Source organism: Myotis myotis, unplaced genomic scaffold, assembly GCF_014108235.1.
Source record: "Myotis myotis isolate mMyoMyo1 unplaced genomic scaffold, mMyoMyo1.p scaffold_m19_p_13, whole genome shotgun sequence".
Taxonomy (NCBI): domain Eukaryota; kingdom Metazoa; phylum Chordata; class Mammalia; order Chiroptera; family Vespertilionidae; genus Myotis; species Myotis myotis.
In genome coordinates, this window is record NW_023416317.1 from 13,295,130 (window position 1) to 13,316,712 (window position 21,583).

Sequence of the window (21,583 nt, forward strand, 5' to 3'; positions counted from 1 at the left end):
ATGAATCATTAAATTACTCCTTAATTGTAGGACATTTCGATTGTTTTCAAAGTTTCCTTATTGTAAGTACTAGCCTTCTCTGTTTTAATGAAAAAAGCGCTAACTTTCAAAGTCAACTTACGTCATAAACCAAAGCATGATATGATTTGCTTTACCTTAAACTGTGGCTTTTCAGAAGTGGTTAGTAAAACATCACTGAATAATCTGTACGGAGAAGGAAAAAACAAAATCTTACTTAAAACAGGTGCACTCTCAGAAGATGATCAAAGCAGAACGAGACATCTGTAGCCACGAAGTCCCACATCCCCCAGGCCTGGCCCAACCCACCATTTCATGCTTATCAACACACTCCAAACATCTATGGGCACCCAGGGAGCCTTGGGAAACCCCCACTCGTTTCCAGGGCACTGGGTCAGCTGCGTACGGGAGGTTAACCCTTTCATGCTGTACAGTAAATTAATTTACACCTTAATATACGCAATAGGTATTTCTAGATAAAATAACTGTCCCCCTCCTATCTTTAGTCTCAGAAGATAAAATTTATTCTAGAACTCATTAACATAAAAACATGCAACTAAGTAGAAAGGAATTGTTCTGATTAGAATCTAACGAGAAAACCATTTTCTTCTAAGAAAAGTAGTGTTTCTCGCTCTCTTAAAAAGAAATAGCAGCTTTTAGAGCAAATCTACTCTCTCTTCAAAACTATGTATTAAAAACTATAGCCTGAGGAATTCTGAACTGTTTTGGCTAAAACAGGTCGGAAAGTGGAAGTTGTTTGGGCAGCACCCGGAGGTCTGTGAGGGAGGCTTTTCCTTGACCAGTTCCCCTTTCATATCAGGAACCATGTGGCAAGGAGAGATGGCAGGCGAACCTTTCCCCACCAAGGCCCTGGTCCATGTACTCCCAGACAACACAGCTCAGCTGGACACAGCGCACACCTCCCCAAGTGCCATTCTCAAGGCTGAAGCCCACAGGGCAGAAAGACTTAACTAAGGGAATACTATTTGACTCACTTTAGAACTGGAGGATGGGAGGAAATACAAACCCAAGTAAATTAACATGGTTACAGGCTGTTGCCAACTACAAATGCATTTTGTCCTGAAAGCCAGTGAGAACTGTTTTGCTTCCCTATCTGGATCTATTTCCCCATGTTCAAACTGTTAACGGTGGCTGTCACATCCACGGGACAGGGACACAGGATGCTGTTCCTCACGGTGTCCCCAGGGCCTGGCACGGTGCCTGGGCTCTAGCAGACTCACTATAAGAACTTGAACTTGTCCTGACCAGTTTGGCTCAGTGGATAGAGTGTCAGCCTGTGGACTCAAGGGTCCCAAGTTCGATTCCGGTCAAGGGCATGTACTTTGGTTGCGGGCACATTCCCAGTAGGGGGTGTGCAGGAGGCAGCTGGTTGATGTTTCTAACTCTCTATCCCTCTCCCTTCCTCTCTGTAAAAAATCAATAAAATATATTTTTTTAAAAAAGAACTTGAACTTCCCGCTACCCTTGGGACTCAGCACTGTGTGCACCTCTCACTGTCCCCTGCCTGTTTCCCATTAATGCTTCTTCAGCACATTTGATCCTTTTACAACAAGCTGGCGCAGACCAAGCACCCAAACACTGGGTGTATCACATGGCATGTGATGCTCATAAAATAGAAGCTGAATCAATAGTAACCACAACTAACATTTAATAAGCACTTATTAAGTGCCAGGCACGGTACCGGGCATTGTCTCATTAAACCCTCCCAATAACCCTGTGAAATGGGGACTATTATTATCCCCATTGTACAGATGAGGAAACTGAGTTTCCAGAGGTTAGGGAACGTGCCCAAGGTCACCCAGGTAGAAGTGGTGAGGCTGGGTCCACCCCAGGTGCGTCTAATCTCAGACACACCCTTCTTTTTTTTTTCTCTTTTGAGGGGGGGGCGGGGGAGAGAATGTTCATTAAAGCTGGGGACGATGAAACAAGGAAGGGCTTACAGGTGTGACACACCTTTCTTAACCACCCTCATGCCTCTCCACAAAGGGACAGAAAATGTACCTAAAGGAAAGGCCCGAAGCTCTATTTCAACCTAATTACCTATTCACACCCCGCGTAAGAGTGAATGTCTTCTGAGCTGTACACCCTGGCAGTGCCTGGCCCCTGTCAGATGTTTAGTAAACATCACCCAGTGAGAAAACGAACAAACAAGTAGACGGGCGGCCAGAGACACCCTGCCCTCCTCACAGAGGGCTGACCCCAAGGCCAGTGGCTTGTGAACTAGCCACCGCTGGGATCCAGTGGTGCCCGAAACAGGCTCCTCAAGGACAGCCGTGTGAGGGGCCCTCCAAGTGGGGGGTTGCCACACGGACACACACACAATGCTAACACCAACAGGGAGAGCCATGAACACGGGGGTGTCAAAGGAGAGCAGTCAGCCTGAGGCAGCACAGAGGTCACAAGAAAAGGTCATGATATCATGCTGCAAGGGACTGTCAGCAAGGACCACAACTGAGCCTTTGCTAGAGCACCAGGCGCTTGGGTTAGTGGTCGGTGTCCACCCAGTCATGCGCATAACCAAGGCGTGGGATTCACTTACGGCATCTGTAAGAGCCGGGAGACGGTAGGCATGCCATTTTTACAGGCTTCACAAGACAGCGTAGACTCCAACACGGCCACTTGAAATGAACAGATACACACTTTAGTTCCACAGAACACGCTGGCAAACCACTGGGTGATGAAAAGTTTGACACCGCTTTGCAACAACTGTCTGCAGGCTGATCGGGACAGCGTCAAAACTCTCCTCGCAGACAGATGGGGGACGTGGGGAGGGGATACCGGCCGCACTGGCTGCCGGTGACTCAAACTGAGCGGTTTAGAAACCACATGCTGACCGAGAGCCCAATATGCTTCAAAGACAATGGGAGGAAGGACTCGCGCTATCATTCCTCAAACTGCTCTCTGAAAAGAGAAGTAAACACTAAACAGAAGTAAGAACTCTGAGCTCGAAAGACATTTTGCTGGTTGCCTGCTTTTAATCAAAACCAGCAAGCAAAATGCCGATTGCTGGTGCCGCATCACCCGACACCTTGGCTGACATAAACAAGCAGCCAGATTTTCCCACTCGGTCCCTGTTCAGTTTCAGCTGTGCAGACTCAACAGCAGTCTCAGCGCCTGTTCTCCTGATGCAAGAGTCCTGAACCAACTCACTTATCACAAAACTAGCAGTTGGTGGAGGGCTGACTCGCACACCTCGAGGCTCCGTGGTCCAGGAGCTACCCTGCCCTCCCCTCTGTGCTCCAGCAGTGCGGTCTGAGCGGGCTGTGGGGGGGATGAGAGGATGCCTGGTGAGTCTTTATCGGCTCCTCCATCCCTCTTTCCTAACGCTGCCTCTGCTGGTCCCCAGCTCTCCTCAGCCCCTCAGGTAATGCTGGGAGAGAGCGCTCCTGAATTCAACTGCCAGTGTCTGCTTTCCTGTCTGCCTTTCCTAGCTCTGGGCCTGCTAGGCTCCCACTGCCCAGGTAGCCGCCCATGGCTCCCCTGTTCCTGGCGGGTACACTCCAGCCCTGGTCTGACCTCTGACACCTGCCCGAGCCCTCAAGAATGGCTTCAAATAGCCCGATCCTGGCTTCTGTCTCCAGATCAGACTTAGTCTGGCCACACCTCTCTTTACATGCTCGTGCTATCAAGAGTCTAATGCCCGGTACAAAAATGCCCCTGACTCAGAGAGCCTGACAAATGGACAAGCCATCTGAAATCTCAGTGAAAAGCATGTAAGTAAATGACTCGGAACTGGTTAGCTTTCAAATTGGATAAGAATTTCTGGCTGTGGAGCATGACAACTTCCTCTGGGTCTTTCCTGGACTCTAGAAAGGGGGTGAGTAGCTCTGCAGACGACCAGGGCTCAGAAGACCCCTCCCAACCCCATACTGACCCACAGCCATAGACGGGGCCGGAGGGAAGGAGTCTACAGGCACCGCGTCCGGAGGCCGTCCGTAGGTCATTTCATACAGTAAGTGGCCAAAGCAGTGCACGTCCACACTCTCCAACGTCTGTGGAAGGAAAGAGGGAGCGGCATGTCCCTGCTCAGTTTGGCTTTGTGAGTCCCAGCGCCCCCGCCCTCGGCTCCCCCTGAGAAACAAGGCCCAGGGGGACTCCACTCCTGGTGGGTAGTGAAGACGCAACTCCAAAGCCTGTGAAAGCTCATAAGGCATTGCTCTGACCAAAGGTCTCGGTCCCGCCCTCCATGGTCTTCCAATCAGGGATCCTTGCCCCTCCTTGTCCCACCTACTGCTTCAGCTCAGCCTCTTGGAGATACAGCAGTGCTCTGTGGGGGGAACAGGCCACAGGCACCTTGCACCGCTTCATGCATCTTTCTTACATGGGCAGGTCAGGGGGTCTGGCCATGGGGATCATTTCTACCTCAGAACACCTGCTGTTTCATTACTTTCAGCAACTTACATTGATTTTCCTGAATTGTGAGAAGTAAGACCGGTAGAAGGAGGGAAGGCCCAATAAGGAATTCTCAAGGTCCAGCAGCCGACAAGTGTCCCCGTCCAGCATCACATTGGAGGCGTGCAGGTGCCCATAAGGGAATCCCTTGTCATGTAGAAACTTGAGCACCTTTTACAAAATATGTACAGGTTACATTTTCCCCCAACTCCTTCAGATATAAGATAGGTTCAACTTTGCTTTTTAAGTCAATATATTTTGACACAAAGTCTAACCCGTTGCTGGGGAGATTCCTAGAGAAAACTGCCCCCTCCATCCACTTCTCCGGGGAAGCAGCTGTGAGTGCTTTCCAGCTGTGAGTGCTTTCCAGCTGTGAGTGCTTTCCAGCTGTGAGTGCTTTCCAGCTGTGAGGTGCAATGCCACGCCCCTCGCGTCCAGAGAACAGAGAAGAGCTGCGTCTGTCTGGGGTTACAGCTTTCTGCCAAAGGCCTCTATTTAAGCACTTTCTCATCCCAACAGGCCAAGCCCCCTTCAGGGCAGAGTCTGGACCCTCCTCCTAGAGGAGTAAAGCTAGCGAGTCAGTGCTCCGGCCAGTTGTTCAGGAAAAGGGGCTGAATGGGAAGCATCTCTGGTCCAATCTCACCTTAGAATACACTTGGCTGCTCATTAACAGAAGCACATGACAGACTCTCACACAATGAAACAACCTTCTCAGCTGCTACTTAATAACAGAGGCTCGCCTAGTAGTAAAGGTGCCCAGGACAACCGATTGAGAAATAAAAAAACTATTACAATGTCTCTATTTGTCTTGTTTCTAATCTCATTCTTAAAGTATAATGTACAAAGTATGTTAATAGTAGTACATGAATATAATAGTTAAATATATACAACACTAGGGAGTTATGCTTAAACTGTATTTGCTGATAGGATTGCACAATCAAAGAGCTTGGAGAACACTGCTCTGATGGGATGTGGGAAAGGCTTTTCATGCTAATTACACTTGTGTAAGGGAGCCACATGGTTATATACATGCTATAACAAAATCAAGAATCTTGGCACAGCTCAGCCAGCGTGACTCAGTGGTTGAGTGTCAACCTTTGAACCAGGAGGTTGAGGTTCGATTCCCGATCAGGGCACATGCTCGGGATGTGGGCTTGATCCCCAGTAGGGGGCATGCAGGGGGCAGCCAATCTACAATTCTCTCATCAATGATGCTTCTCTCTCTCTCTCTCTCTGAAATCAATAAAAACATTTTTAAAAAAATCTTGGCACACAGATAAAGATCAACCAAAATAACACAAAGGTTGGTGCCCACATAGGTAAGTTCTTAAAAGTCAGACAAGATTCCAGCAGCGAAGCTTTTTGGAATTTTGTAGCTCTAAATTAGTCTTTGTCTCAAATATTGCTTTTTGGGATAAAATATGGCAATGCCATCAGTTTATAAACAACCAGACAACTTGAACTATTTTGGAAATTGCTTAAGAACTTCCCATGCCCGACCGGAGTGGCTCAGTGGTTAAGCCTCCATCCATGAACCAAGAGGTCAGGGCACATGCCCGGGGTTTTGGGCTTAATCCCCAGTGGGGGGCATGCAGGAGGCAGCCGATCGATGATGTTTCTCTCTCATCAATGTTTCTATCTCTCTCCTTTCCTCTCTTTCTAAAAAATCAATAAAAATATATATTTTTAAAAAGAATACTGGAATGCTGGGTGAAATTCCAATGCAACTTAAAAATTAAACACCTCTTACCTCTAGTATCTGCCGCCCATATGTTTTTATTTGCTGGAGTTCGAGGCCTTGAATCTTCTTAGGGTTGCAGTACTTTTTCAGGAAGGGCTCTTTTGGTTTTGACTTTGGAGAAAAACAAAGAGCACGTGAGAGAGCAGCAGCGGAGCGGCCGTCTGCTCGCAGGCTCCCCACAGGCAGGCTCGGCAGGGGGTGCAGGGTGCAGGAGGTGGGTTTTAAAGTACAGCGGTCCGCGCAGGGGGTCGAAAGAGGCTGACCTGGGTCTCGTCCCCTCTCTAGTCCAGTGAAGATGTGCCTGTCTTGGCCTTAGCTGACGCCCAAGTCGTATATACTGTGAGAATGTTTCACGATTATTTAAAAAATTTTCCGACTGCGCACGCGTGGCGGTTATAGTTTGTGAAATGAGTGACTTGGAAGATGACGATGTCCCCCAGCTTTCTTCCCACGCCTTAGCAGCTCTCCAGGAATTCTATGCTGAGAAGAAGCAATGTGCCTACCCAGGTGGGGATGACAAATACAGTGTTGGGAGAATAGAAGAGAATTGGCAATTGAGCCAGTTTTGGTACAGTCAGGAAACTGCTTTGCGCCTTGCTAAGGAAGTGACCGCGGCTGCTGGGGAAGGTGGAAGGTGCTGTCATGGAGGAAGAGGCAACAAAACTTCTTGGTGTGAAGACTTGCAAATTTATTCCAAAGCACACCCGGACCTTGGCAAATGAGTTTCGCTGTTACGTGAATTATGACTCTCAGCTAGACCATGATGTGTAAATGTAGGCAGTGTATAATGCAGGACAAATTAAAAAATAAATAAATAAATTTTTTAAAAAATAAAAAATTTCTCCCCAACTTTGAGATAGTTTGATATTGCTTTGTTAAATGAAAGACACAACTTTAAAACTAACCTAATGGAATGGTCATAATCATTAAACCTTCCCTCATGTGGGGAAAGGAATGCTTTTTAACCAAACTGGATAATTTTTATTATTAGAATCAAAATAAATTCCAAATAAAATTAAAATAACACCCTCAGCCTCTGAACCTTAGGGATAGAGTCTCCATAACAGGTTCTAAAGGGACTTGAAAACTTATTTCCGACCATAAACTTGTACTAAAAGTACCTTGTAGATCAGGTCCTTCAAAGTGCCTTTTTCATTAAACATCCTAATGAGCAGTGCCGAGGACTCGTTAGCTGTGGCAAAGGTGACCCGGTAGATGTAAGGGTGCTGCCAAAACAAAAAGGAAAGTCAGTTATTTGCATCGGCATGTGGGTCCTTTCACACCAGGGGCTGGTTATGCAGCGTCTAGGACCATCTCGGTGGCTCATTGCATACAAATGTGAGGGAATTCCCCGAACACATGGCATTTCCCAGTTTTCAGATGAGCAACCCGTACATCATTCTGTAGATGGAGAAGGAACATAAACAGTAAGGGCGAAAGGAAGTGGGTAACTGACATGCTAAGCTTCACAGGGAAGGCATCTGCTTTGATATACATGTTCTCATAGTTCAAGCAAAAGTGGGATGGAAAGTCTGAATTCTGGAATAGTGATTTTAATATTCTGCCTCTATAAACTGGTAAAGAATACGGCCAAACGTTAGGACAGCCAAGTGGAAACAGGATAAACGTGTCCTCATTCACAGCTTTACCCAACATTCCACACTGCTGCATGTGTCCAGCCAGGGGGCATGACAGCAGAAACACGCAGAAGCAGCATTCTGGGGAACTTGGTCATTTCCCAAAGCAGCTAGCATGAATCTTCCTGTCCTTCTCCTGAAATACACATTGTGATGACTCACAGTGTCCTCTTGAGATGGGGACTGACGTCAGCCAAGTGGGGTGGGGAGTGAGACAAATTATTAATGACTGAAAGGAAAGTATTCACATGAGCTAAAATTTTGGTTACATGAACCAGCTGGCTCCAGGTGTTACAATGTCCATTAGTTCAAAAAAGTACCATGAAAATGTAAATGCAAGGGAGCTGAGCTATGCAAAGATTTGGAGATCAGGGGTCAAGTGGGTTGAGGGGTGAAAGGGTGTGCCCAGGAAAATATGGTAATTGATTAAGTTTCTCTTGACCATCACATAAAAATGGTTGCTGGTGACATTTTAATAGCTTTACTGAAATATAATTCACATAGCATTCCAATTCTCCTATTTATTTTTTATTTTTATTTTTTTTGTTTTGGGTTTTGTGTGTGTGTGTGTGTGTGTGTGTGTGTGTGTTTTAATATTTTGTTGATTTTTTACAGAGAGGAAGGGAGAGAGAGAGAGAGTTAGAAACATTGATCAGCTGCCTCCTGCACACCTCCCTGGGGATGTGCCCGCAACCCAGGTACATGCCCGTGACCGGAATCGAACCTGGGACCTTTCAGTCCGCAGGCCGATATCCACTGAGCCAAACCGGTTTCGGCCCAATTCTCCTATTTAAAGTGTACAGTTCAATAGTTTCAGTATATTCAGAGTTGTGCAACTATCACACACTCTAATTTTAGAGTATTTCCTCACCCCAAAAAGAAACCCAAAGGATAAATAAAAACCCTTGATCTCTAAAGATTTAAATAAAAAAGGGACAATGGCCGGCCGGCATGGCTCAGTGGTTGAGCCTCAACCTATGAACCAGGAGGTCACAGTTCAATTCCAGGTCAGGGCACATACCGGGGTTGTGGACTCCATCCCCAGTAGGGGGTGTGCAGGAGGCAGCTGATCAATGATTCTCTCTCATCATTGATGTTTCCATCTCTCTCTTCTCCCTTCCACTCAGAAATCAATAAAAATATATTTTAAAAAGGAGGGGGTACAAGAGGAAGCTCTTCCTTACAATATAATGCCAACTAATAAATATAAGAAGAATAATAGGGTTAGAAAATCTCAATGAATTCTACAATTAGTGGGTTTGATAAAGAATGGGATATTTATAGTCTCAAAATATCTCCCTATAATTACTTATTAATTAATTCTAGTTATTTATCTTAAGAAAATAATTAAGGATGGATACAAACATTCAACTAGAATTGTTCACTGTGGATTTTTTTTAAGAGGAAAAAACTGGAGGTGATCCAAATATCTAGATTCACTGAGTAAACTGAGGTATAGCCAATGCTAATTCTATGCAGCCAGTAATAATGATATTATGCTATATTTTTGACAATAAAAGATGTTCAAGGTATACTATGAACAAAAAAAATCAAAATCAGGTTTTAAATCTTTATAGAATATATATGTGTATATATATATATATATTCATTCTAGAAAAGTAACATTTCTGGTTAGTTGAAAATAGGAATAAGTTTCCTTTTTCTTTTTTTGCTTATCTGTGTTTTCTGACTTTTCTGTAATTAGTATGTATCACTTGATTGCACTACCTTCTTTTTAAAAAGCACATCCATTAAAAGAAATTTAGAATTGAGCGCTGCCAGCCTGTGTCACACAATTAATCAAACTCAAAGACCACAGCATTTTTCTTGGCTTCACATCACACCTCATTCACAGCCTGGTTTTGCTAGCTTGACAAGACACTCTATCTTCAAAAACAAACTTGCCAACAGATTGGACAGGTCAGCGTCACTGCTCAGGCCATGACTGACTCCCTCTAGGGCCCCACATCCTCGTGCAGACCACAGATAAAGAGCATCAACACTAACTCAATTTCCTGGCCAGGTCAATCTTTTCCTGAAGACATCCTGCATCTATTCTGAAATATACTGATGTGGTTCTTCCCATCGAATGCCTTGGATCAGAATTGTGTATTAGCCACTTGTGTGGCCCCCAATCGATGGGACTGGCCGTAGGTGTTCTATGGAACAACTTGTCTGAACTGAAATCCAGTACAACTCTCCATTTGTTCGAGTATGTCCAGCACCTTCCGTCCACAGAAAATACTGCGACTATGTCATCAGCACCAAGAATAGAAGGACTTGTACTCACCAAACAGGAAGGCAGAAGTTTGATCAGACACTGAAAATCTTTATCTGACAGATATTTGTCAGGGCCAAGGTCAGCCTAAAAACATGGAAAGAAATGTCAAGGTGCTGCCTTTAGTCATAAAAAAAAGAAAAATTCCTTATTCTTATTCCTTATTCTTTCTCTCTTTTTTGTTTGTCCAAATATATGAATGTTAACCAAAGATGAAAACCACCTAAGTCTTGCTGCCTCAAGGCTTTTCTGAGAGAGAGAATACAAACCTATAAAAAGCAAAACTTAATTGTAACCTTACAGTTCCATTAACCACATGTATCACTAGAACTCCCAAAGTGAGAGATGACCAAGTAATGTCCAAGTACTTTCTTTAAAACAAACTGCAGAACTGCCAACCCCAAATGGTTCCAGAAAACTATTCCTCTTTCTTTCCAAATGTTTATTAGTTGATCAAATATAATCACATCCAAATAAGCAAATGTATAAGCAAAGTGACTTAAAATGACGCTCCTTTTGATGTGGGACTGATGAGGCCTTTATAACATCACTCAGGAGCACAAAATAATTTCATATTCCTCTTGTCCATATCTGCTTTCATGAACCCATCTAAGATCCCTGAAGTGAGGCTGACATAAAAAACCAGCTTACCCAGCTTAACACTAGCCGTTCCTTTGGCTGATTTTTAATCTTCATCAAGAAATATTTCTTCCTTATTCTCCAACCTGCCATAAAAGCAGAAATGTGTTTATAGCTACAAAATTTTTGTGCCAATTGATGCATTTCATTGACTAATTTTTTTTAAAAAATATATTTTATTGATTTTTTACAGGAGGAAGGGAGAGAGATAGAGAGTCAGAAACACCAATGAGAGAGAAACACCGATCAGCTGCCTCCTGCACACCTCCCACCGGGGATGTGCCCGCAACCAAGGTACATGCCCTTGACCGGAATCGAACCCGGGACCCTTCAGTCCGCAGGCCGACGCTCCATCCCCTGAGCCAAACCGGTTTCGGCTGACTGAGTAATTAATAAAAATTAAGCTTCACAACATTATCCATAGCTATATAGGCACAAATCAAACCACCATTTGGTAATGTTGACATGGTAAAGACTGCACTAAAAAAAACAGCAAAGAAATTACTCTATTCACAGAAACAGGAAAACAGCACTTCAGTTTAAATTTAGTGGAAAAGAAAGATGAGGAATGAGGGGGTAGGGGAGGCCAGGGGAATGTCAAGGGGGGGAAAAAGGAGACATACGTAATATTCTTTGTAATACTTTAAGCAATAACAAAATTAAAAAAAAAAGATGAGGAATGAGTGATTAAACTGTGCTGAAGAGATGTTACTTCCATCAAAATCCTCAGATAGGGCTTGAACCAAGATTCACTAAGTAGTAAGAGTTACGGACTGCATCCTCAAGCAATAGGGAAGCAAAAAGAAAAAGAAACCACCTGCATTTAAGAGCTCTCTTGGGATACATACATGGAAGCATGACAAAGAACCCAGTACTGGATGTGTCTTTTTAACGGAACGGGCATGCCAGTTTCTCACCTATGTCTTTCAATGGTTCTACTACCTCCCACTTTGGTTCGGATCGGAAGAACATGGAAACCTGTTGTAAGGCGATCTCTGCAAAGACATTTTAGAAACTCATTAGTCAAACATATCAGGAAAGTACCATATGCTTAAGATATCCTTGCAAATGAAAGTCTTATAGTCTATGACCTTCTTAATAAACTTAATTACACACACAGACACGCACAAACACACACAGAGACTACATGCAATGTGGGATTCTAGACTGGATCTGGAACAGAAAAAGGACATTATTGGGAAAATTAGTGAAATCTGAATAAAATCTGTAGTCACAAAGTACCAAAGTTAATTTCCTAGTTTTGGTAAACGTGCCACGGTTATGTAAGATGTGACATCGGGGGAAACTGGTGAGGGTTACATAGAAACTCTGTACTATCACTGCCATTCTTCTGTAAATCTACAATTCTTTCAAAGTAAAAGGTTTATTAAAGAAAAAAAGAGTTTGCAAACTAGCTGGTATACGCCAAAAATTCAATATATGCACCAGGCCCCACCCCACGCACAAAATTCAAAATGAGTTCTCAGGTCAGCCTGGAAGAGTACTCAGTGCTGCTCCAAGTGATATCCATCCCATCTCCATTCCTTGTGGAATTACAGCTTTCACCAACAAAGAAGCGATTAGCCTTAAATATATCCTGGGGGGGGAAAAAGCCAGTGTTTTAGAAAGCCGTCTACGTACAGCAGCAACACAGTCCTATTGTGGGAAGTGTGGTCTGCCTGTTTACTGGAAAAAGTCCATTCCTTTTGTGTTCGGCTATCATGAGAATGTCTGCTCCTTTTAAGAAGACAATGAGAAGAGGAAGTTCTTTGAAGTTCACCAAGTTAAGAAATTATCAGGGTAACTGTTCCTTGGTAGTTCCTACAAAAAGCAACATCTGTGCCCTGACCGGTTTGGCCCCGTGGACAGAGCGTCAGCCTGTGGACTCAAGGTTCCCAGGTTCGATTCCGGTCAAGGTCATGTACCTTGGTTGTGGGCACATCCCCAGTAGGAGGTGTGCAGGAGGTAGCTGATCGATGTTTCTCTCTCATCGATGTTTCTAACTCTCTATCCCTCTCCCTTCCTCTCTGTAAAAAATCAATAAAATATATATATTTTTTAAAAGCAACATCTGTAATTTGCTATTTCTCCTCAATTCAGTGAGTAAATGAGCCACTCCTGATCCTTGAAAGCAAAGAAATCATGCAGATGCACTGTGGACTGCACCTCTGCCTCGCATTAATTACAGTCCAGGCAGAGGCATGGGGATTGGCAGAAAGGCTCTCCATATGTCAAAGTTACCTGGTCTGGCTTCCCCTGCCTCTCGGGCACACATTATCATCTGGATGAACTTTACAGTACATGCCGAGTTAGGAGGTTCAGGGAAGAAAACCCACTAGCTATTTGTTTACTGACTCAACACGTAAAGTGTCAGTCCATCCACACAGAAGAGATGTGAGGACCAAATACAAACTGACTCCATTTACCTCGGTTCTAACTACTCCACGTGATACATAAACCATTTGGAGGGGCTGGGTTGACAGAAGCATATACGCTTTCAGTATCAGCACTGGGAACTCCGGACCTCCTCCATCATTAGTGTTGATACAATATGTTTTTAGTATTTACAAAATAATGTGAGTGTAAACAAACTTAAAAGGAATTTCTTTTAAGTGAAAATCATTCATATCAACTTTGAGAGAGATCATGAAAAATAACTTTCCAGATGCGGTACCATGTCGTTGTAAGAGACTGTGAAGGACAGCCTGTTCAAAACTAACAGGGACTCATTAGTCGGCGATATTTACTGTGTGTCACCGTGCAGTGTACAGTGTTGTCGACACCGGGTAATAGCTGTGAATAAGTGGAATGTGCTAGCTTTGTTACTGACACGCTGAGGACTGGGACATAGCTTTTATACCTTAGGGGCCAGGGACCTGTAGAGAGGACATTTCCTTTCCACTACACTATGACTTACTGTCAAGTAAATGACGTGACTTCTATGCTCCCAATTTTAATCCCCCCACCCCAGACTCAGCCACACACGTCAATCCTAAGAACCTATTCCTCAGCTTAGAAGCCTTCATTGGCACCTCATCTCCTACCAAGTCAAGACCAAGCTTCTCAACCCAGCACACAACCTGGCTCTGGCTCTGGCTCTGGCTCCCACACAGGGGTGCCTCCCATGCTTCTCGCTGAGATCTGCCTCCCTCAGCCCCTGCAGACTGGCTTGGCCCCACCCCTCAGCATTTTCCATTCTTGCTCATCTAGCCTTTGAGGCTCAGCCCAAATTTGCTGCTCCCTTAGCCAGAAGCCCTCCCTCCCTCCCGGCACACTCCCAGTGCTGCATCTGTCCCTCTCCTTTCACTCACACGCTGCCCTGTATTAGGGCGACTCTCTTCTACCAGACCAGAAACGTCAGCAGGAAGGACACACCTTAGTCTGGGTAAAGCCATATGGAAATGCCTCTCTCCCCTGGAGCTCTGCTCCTGCTCCTGCCTCTGGACCTGCCTGACTTCAACACCCCCTCCCTCCCCCCCGCCCCCAGATCTCCCTCCTTGAAGGTATCAGCTCTTCTGGGAAGCCTTCCTCCATCTTCAGATCTAAATCATCTGCAACCAGCCTGGGCCCTGGTCGGGGCTCATGCAGGAGCCAACCAATCAATGTGCTTCTCACACGTCGATATTTCTGTCTGTCTTTCCCTCTCACTAAAAATCAATGGAAAAATATCTTCGAGTGAGGATTTAAAAAAATAATAAAAAATAAAAAATAAATAAATTGTCAGCAATCCTACACCCTCTCCAACACCCCCTCCAAGGTGCTGCCCCTGTTTACCCTGCCATAGTCCTCTCCCTGCAGGGGGTGGGGGTGGGGTGGGAGAGAGACTATTCCTTCCTATTCCTAGCATCTGGCACACAGTAGGTGTTCAATAGGTGTTTCATGCTGTGGGAACTAAGGGTTCCAAACATGTTCAATGGGTGTGGATGCTCTTTCCTCTTAGAACATGAAAGCCATGAAAAGAACGGCATCTGGCCTCTATTTCTGTAGCACTGATAGACACGGGGGGGGGGGGGGGGGGGGATGCAGGCTCAGTAAATGCAGATAAACACTCCCTGGAGAGGAAACACAGAGCAAAGCCTTCAAGTCCATCCTGAGCTTCCCACAGAGCTCAGACCTCTCAGCTCGGAAGGTACCAGCTGCCCCCATGTGTGCAGTCTTTAGCTCCCAGATCCCAGCCCCTCGGGGTGACTACAGGAAACAAACACTGACGCCCCCGCCCCCCCAAGTCCTGCAGCTGGGCTCCAGGTCCCCAATCTACCACAGGAAGTGGTGCTGCAGAGGCCTGCACATCCAACAGCTTCCCCAACTCATCCTGCCTTGTTCTGAAGGTAACCCCACCCCCAACCTCTCCTTCCCTCCTTTTATCCTGGAGCCCACCACTATCACGCTGTTGAGGGATTCCTGGGGCGTTAAGACCAGAGGGAGCGTCAACACTCCTTCAAACCCCTCTCGAACTCTTGTTTTATAGGCCTGGACCCTGAAGCCAGAGCGGAAATGCTGCTGCCGACCAAGCTGGGACTAGGAGCCAGGCCTCCTGGTTTCTGGTCCAACTGACTTCTGTGTGGACACTGAACCCCCCCTTACTCTGAGGGAGTCTGAGGTTTGAGGTGGGAAGATGGCTACAGCGCAGTGAGGCTTTTACATGACAGAAGTGCCTTGTTAATCAGATAAGGCGGACTGTGTGTGTGTGTGTGCGTGTGTCCACACAACCCCTCATGACCGGGAGATGCTTGTTTTCCCTGTACAACAGCTGATCCTCAATTAGACTGTCTAATTCAAATGAACACCTCACAAGCCCCCAGAGGGCGATGAGCCGCACTGGTTTGGGGAAGCCTGGACATGTCCGCCCGGCTTGCTGGGGAATGAATGGCTCAGAGGAGGAGGCTGGGCGCCTGGGCATCGCTTCCTGAGACTACTGGTGAGTCAGCCCCAAAGCAAGACAAGTTTGGACATTTCACTTAAAGGGAGAAACAGATCAGCATTTCTCTGAAAACAGCCACTATCCGCTACGGCTCTATCACAGGGATGTGTCCTCTCATCGTGGCAGCCCGTGGAGTGTTTGGGTCCTGAGGGAGTCCCTAGTGGCCTTCTTGTCCCCCTGCTTTGGACTCCTGACTGTGCACCTTGCTGGGTGGGGGAAGGGAGACAAGGTCAAGGACACTGGCAGCACGACAGAGGTACAGCAGAAGGAGATATAGGGATCAGACCACCTTCCAGGTCTGAAAAGTGTTTTATTTATTTACTTATTTTTATATATTTGTATTGATTTCAGGGATAAAGGGAGAGGGAGAGAGATAGAAACATCAATGATGAGAGAGAGTCCTTGATCAGCTGCCTCTTACATGGCCCCTACTGGGATCGAGCCCGCAACCCAGGCATGTGCCCTTGCCCAGAATGGAACCTGGGACCCTTCAGTCTGCAGGCCGATGCTCTATCCGCTGAGCCAACCCAGCTAGGCTAAGCAGCATTTTAATCGGAAAACACCGAACACTGTACTCATACAGTCATGCAAATGTGCCACCCTAGGCAAGGCCTTCCCTCTCGGGGCCTCTCATCTAGAAAATGAGAGGGTGGGTCTTGATGTGCCTGCACTAAGATCCCTTCCAGCTCTGGCTCCAGGTGACTCGATGTTCTTCTGATACAAGCTCCCAGAGAGCAGGGGGAGTGTATTCCTCGCCTGCGCCCGCAGCACCCAGCCTGCCCCCAGCAGCCGCACAGGCCTAGTGGAGGCCAGGCTCGGAATGCACAGCACCATCGTGTGGGCACTGCACCTCGATGTGGCCCTGACACTAGCAGGAAACAAGGGGGACAAACCGATGAGCAGGGCTGGGTTGGGGCCGACTGGGTAACAGTCCATCCAGACGGCCCACGCTCTGACGGTCTGGGGAACAACTGAGGTGCAGCACAGCGGAATGAAAGCCATGAGCGATGCTACTGCGAGGGGTGCGAGCTGTGTCCTGTGAGGCTTCTCCTGCGTGATCCAAAAACCAGCGGGGCGTGAATGGAAGCCTCGTTAACAACTCAATGTCAGATCTGCAAGCTGCAGTCAACGGGAATTTGAAATAAACTTTCCTTCATTTCTGTGTGTTCTGCAAAGGCGTTTTTCTTGCTCATCTTGTGTTAGAAGATGGCAGGCACATTCTAGGGTGAGGAACCTCAAACTTCAATGCTCATGCAATCACCAGGGACCTTGTGAAACTCAGACCCTGATCAGCAGCAGGTCTGGGATGGGGCCTGAATTCTGCCTTCCGACACGCTCCCAATAACGTTAGTGCTGCTCACCCAAAGGCCACGCTGTGAGTAGTAAGGCCCAAGGGCTGTGGTCTTCAAACTGAGCTGCATAGAGGAATCTCTTAGGGAGATTTAAAAACCATGAGCCTGCCTGGTTGGGAGCTCAGCCGGTTAGAGCATCGTCCTAATGTGCTAAGGTTGCGGGTTTGATCCCTAGGCAGGCACATACAAGAATCAACCAATGAATGCATAAATAAGGGGAACAACAAACTAATCTCTCTCCCCGCCCCCCTCTCTCTCTCCCCCCGTCCCCCCAACTCTCCCACCCCCTCCTTCCCTCCCTTCCTATTTCTCTCTAAAATCGATAAAAACACCACCACGAGCTTCCCTGCCAAGTACAGCTGGGAGTCAGGTTCTGTGAGGCTCCCCAGTGGGTCTGTTGTGCAGAAAAGCTTGGTTCCTGACAAGCAGGCCTCTACTTCCCTCTCTCTGAAACAGGAACAAAGGTGCCCCCCCTCAAATTGCTTCAAAACTAGTGTTCTGAGTACCCAAAAAGTAGCATGTAAGCAATCTATTATTAACACCCAGAGTTCCACTTAGACTCTAAGCATGATTTAGCTCTAACAAGTCATCTGAATTCTAATCTTAGCTCAGTTCTACAATGATTTCCATTGGTCTCTTCAAGGCCACGCCAGGATGAATTTAATACTTAACCACCCATTGGGCGGACGCCAGGCTTAGGTTAGTGATGTCAGCTTTGTGTGGAATCGGTACCCTTCCCACCTCGGTCCCTGGCTGCCACCTGGTCCAGGGGAGGGATCTCCTCCTTATGCTCTGCACTGAGTCGATCTTGGTGAACGACTGGGAACACAGGGAGGACTCTTCTGAACCACTGTTTTGTTAAGTAATTCTGAGAAAAACCAGACACACTGTATAGCTATAAATACAAAATGGACCCAAATACAAATCAATTGATCACTGTATAGATTACCATGGCTTCTTTACTCTCTAGTCTGTCAGGGAAATTAACAAAGACAAGACTGTAAGGACAAAGACACAATAACTTCTCTTCCAGATTTTTCTGTGCAGACATTACAAACATGTTAGAAGTAACTATCTTCTTTTTATACATTTCAGTAAATTACAATCAGGCAAGAATTAGTAGATGAATAGTGCCCTATAACAAATACACACATCCTCCCATTTGGAAATAGAGTTCCTCCCACATGTTTTATCTCTAGCAAAGCACAGATCCCTCTGCTTACCAGTGTAGTTTGCGGAATAGTTGTTTGGATCTAAAAATTTCTTAACCAGCTCACAATTAGACAAGATGTGATTTGTGGTGATAACGTTGAGATAGTTCTGGAGACCTTTCTGCCTCTCGGCTATGAATTCACGATCCATGTTACCAATCAATTTCTTGGGAGGAAGAGGTAGACTTAGGCCTGCAATCTTTAATTAAGAAAAAAGGATTATACGCAGGTCATTCCCAAATAAGACATAATACCAGAATCCTGAGCCATTGTATTGCATTAAGTCTAAGACACCACAGATGTTAAGATGCATCCTAATTTTAGTGATATGAAAATGTGAAAAATCTATGCATCTTAGAATTCATAAAATATTGCATTAAGCAGAGCAACTATAAAACTTGATTTTTAAAAAGTGTTTTTCTTTTTATCAACCTTACATATGAATGTAATTTCAAGAGTCAAATAGTTCTTGTATTATTATTCAGTCTCATGACATCCCCCCTACCACCCTCAACACCAGATGACATATCCGTTTCCCAAACCCCAGAGACAGCCATGTTCAATTCTTTCAGCCAATCGTTTGGCATTGGGGAATGTTGAGATTGTTACGTCTTAATTTTTCATTTTTAGGAATTATCTATGTTTCTTATCATGGAAAATGAGGATTAAGTTCTTTCACTATCCTGACCTCACCCCCACGTGCCCCCCCCCCCGTGCCCCCCCCCGCCCCCCGCAACACACACCCTGTTCCTAATCCTTCCAGTACAGATACAACGCTAGAGTGCAGTTCTCATGTTTACATTAGGTAATGCTATTCACAACGGAGCCCAAATGCCATGCCTCCTATGCTAACATGCTTCCTTTCTATTTCTTGGTTTTCTATTCAACTTCGAACTCTCTGGCTATGCCTTTTCTCAACACATTCACATACAGAGATGCATCGATTTCCTCTCCGAGAAGTACCTTCCAGAACCCACCAACCTGCTCCGGGCAGGACTGACGGTCCCACACCTCCTGCAGAGCTGGCATCCGGGCCCTCCCTTCACCACCGTGCTGGAGGCACATGCGCCTCCCTCCTGCAGACCCCCTTCCCACAGCCACCCTTCTTCTTAGCTATTCCCGATTTTCGGTGGAGATATCCTCTGTAGACTTCCCAAAAGGGGGACAAGTTTTTGAAAACTTGTGTGTCTAAATCTGTCTTTCCTCTACCCTCACACTGGACTGATAGCAAGTCTTGATGTGGAATTCTACGTTGAAAATATTTTTTCTTCAGAATTTTTAAGCATTACTTCCTTCTTTTTACTTTTTTCAAAGAGAACAATTTTAAAATATATATTATTATTATTATTGATTTCAGAGATGAAGGAAGAGAGAGAAAGAGAAACATCAATGATGAGAGAGAATCATTGATCGGCTGCCTCCTTCCTGCATGCCCCACACTGGGGATTGAGCCTGCAACCCGGGCATATGCCCCGATCGGAAAACGAACCACAACCTCCTGGTTCATAGGTTGATGCTCAACCACTGAGCCACGGCGGCCTAAGCATTACTTTATTGATGCGTAGAACAGACTGAAAGATCTCATAGAGGAGGGGGAGGAGGGGATGGGAAGAAATTAATTAAAAAGCTTACATGCATACTGTTTATGTATAGCCCGTGGACATAGACAATAGTGTGATGAAGGCCTGGGGTGGGGCAGGGGGCTGAGTGGAGAGGGGCAAAGAAGGGGTAAGTGGGGGGACATATGTAATTCTGTCAATGATTAAAGAAAACTTTATTGTTGTCTGGTACGTGAGAACATGGGCCCTTTCCCAAGCTCCAACTCCCCCTGCACCCTGTGGGAATACAGTGGGTTAGTGCTGTGGGACTGGCCCGGGAGCCTGGCCAGCTGCTTGGTCAAGACATGGCCAAAAGAAACTGCTTCTATATGTGAACCTGGACGGTAAACTACGCAGAGAAACAGCTAGGGCCACCCCCCCCTCCAACCTGCCTGCCCCCGGCCCCGTGTCCCGTGTGCTTTGTTTTCTTCCTCTGTAGTGCCCGGTGCTGAGAAAGCCTGTGCTGCAGGAAACCTCACCAGCCAGCCAGCCACCACGGGGGCGCATGCAAGTCCTCACAAACCCATGTCTTTCACAGCCAGTCAGTCCTCTGGGTTATTTCTTCGGAATCGGCAAGCAGTACGCTGAGGTCTGACCTCCTTGCATAACAATTGTCTTCTGGTTTCTGGTGCTGCTAAATTCCAGATTCTGTTTTGTTTTTCCCTCTCTGTGTGAGCTTTTAGGATTGTCTCTTTGACTTCGGTTTGTGAATTCCATGCGCCTTCATGTGGGCCTACCTTCATCTTCTGCCGAGTGCTCGGCCCTTTCCTTTTAGAAACCAACACCGTTAATACTCTTACATTCTTTGGTGTCTTCCTGTATCACGGCATTACTTCTTCCCCTCCATGCCCTTTGCTTTCCTTCCTCGGAATTCCTGTTTTCCAATATTGGACCTTCTGGGCTAATCCTCTATTCTTATCTTTTTTCTCCTATTTTCCACTTTTGTTAACCTTTTTTTTTTTTTTTTTTACTACTGAAAAAGTTTTCTGGGATATTGCCTTTATTTTTCAGCCCTTCTAAAGAGTTTTAATTTCTACTATTATCGTTTTTATTTTTAAGCACTCTTTTCTCCCTGTCCCCAAATAGCATCCTGAATGTAAAACAATTTCTTATCTCTCTGAAATTATAAAAGAATTTTTCTGAAATGCCTGAATGTTCTTCTTCTTTTTTTAAAAAAAAATATATTTTATTGATTTTTTTACAGAGAGGAAGGGAGAGGGATAGAGAGTTAGAAACATCGATGGTAGAGAAACATAGATCAGCTGCCTCCTGCACACCTCCTACTGGAGATGTGCCCACAAGCAAGGTACATGCCCTTGACCGAAATCGAACCTGGGACCTCTCAGTCAGCAGGCTGACGCTCCATCCACTGAGCCAAACCGGCCAGGGCCTTCTTCTTTTTTAATATATATTTTTTATTGATTCCAGAGAGGAAGGGAGAGGGAGAGACAGATAGAAACATCAATGATGAGAATCATTGATCAGCTGCCTCCTACAATGATTGGCTGCCTTTTGCAGGCCCCCGATTGGGGGTCGAGCCCGCAACCTGGGCATGTGCCCTAGACCAAAATCGAACCTGGGACCCTTCAGTCCGTAGGCAAACGCTCTATCCACTGAGCCAAACTGGCTAGGGCTGAAATGTTCTTCTTACTGCATATATTCTGCTTCCTTATTCTTTTTTATTTTTTTTCCTGTTTGATTTGGTTGTTATCTTTCATGTTAAAAGTGTCTGCTCATATTTAAGAGGGGGCACCCAAAGCTGACTTGAAGCTCTG

The 21,583-nt window shown here is 45.7% G+C and overlaps 1 protein-coding gene across 13 annotated transcripts in view; it reads right to left on the reverse strand.

Moving 5' to 3' along the window:
• PXK (PX domain containing serine/threonine kinase like) overlaps nt 1-21,583 on the reverse strand; it is a 74,532-nt gene that overhangs the window by 20,148 nt on the left and 32,801 nt on the right. For 12 of the 13 annotated variants that reach the window (XM_036331746.1, XM_036331745.1, XM_036331744.1 and 9 more), the window contains 10 exons: nt 18,223-18,409; nt 11,644-11,721; nt 10,739-10,812; nt 10,100-10,174; nt 7,294-7,398; nt 6,182-6,283; nt 4,441-4,602; nt 3,914-4,031; nt 2,579-2,657; nt 156-204 (listed from right to left, as the gene is read on the reverse strand). In XM_036331746.1, coding sequence (XP_036187639.1) covers nt 156-204; nt 2,579-2,657; nt 3,914-4,031; nt 4,441-4,602; nt 6,182-6,283; nt 7,294-7,398; nt 10,100-10,174; nt 10,739-10,812; nt 11,644-11,721; nt 18,223-18,409 — 1,029 coding nt within the window. The remainder of the gene's footprint in view (nt 1-155; nt 205-2,578; nt 2,658-3,913; nt 4,032-4,440; nt 4,603-6,181; nt 6,284-7,293; nt 7,399-10,099; nt 10,175-10,738; nt 10,813-11,643; nt 11,722-18,222; nt 18,410-21,583) is intronic. The other variant, XM_036331755.1, reaches the window with a different exon arrangement.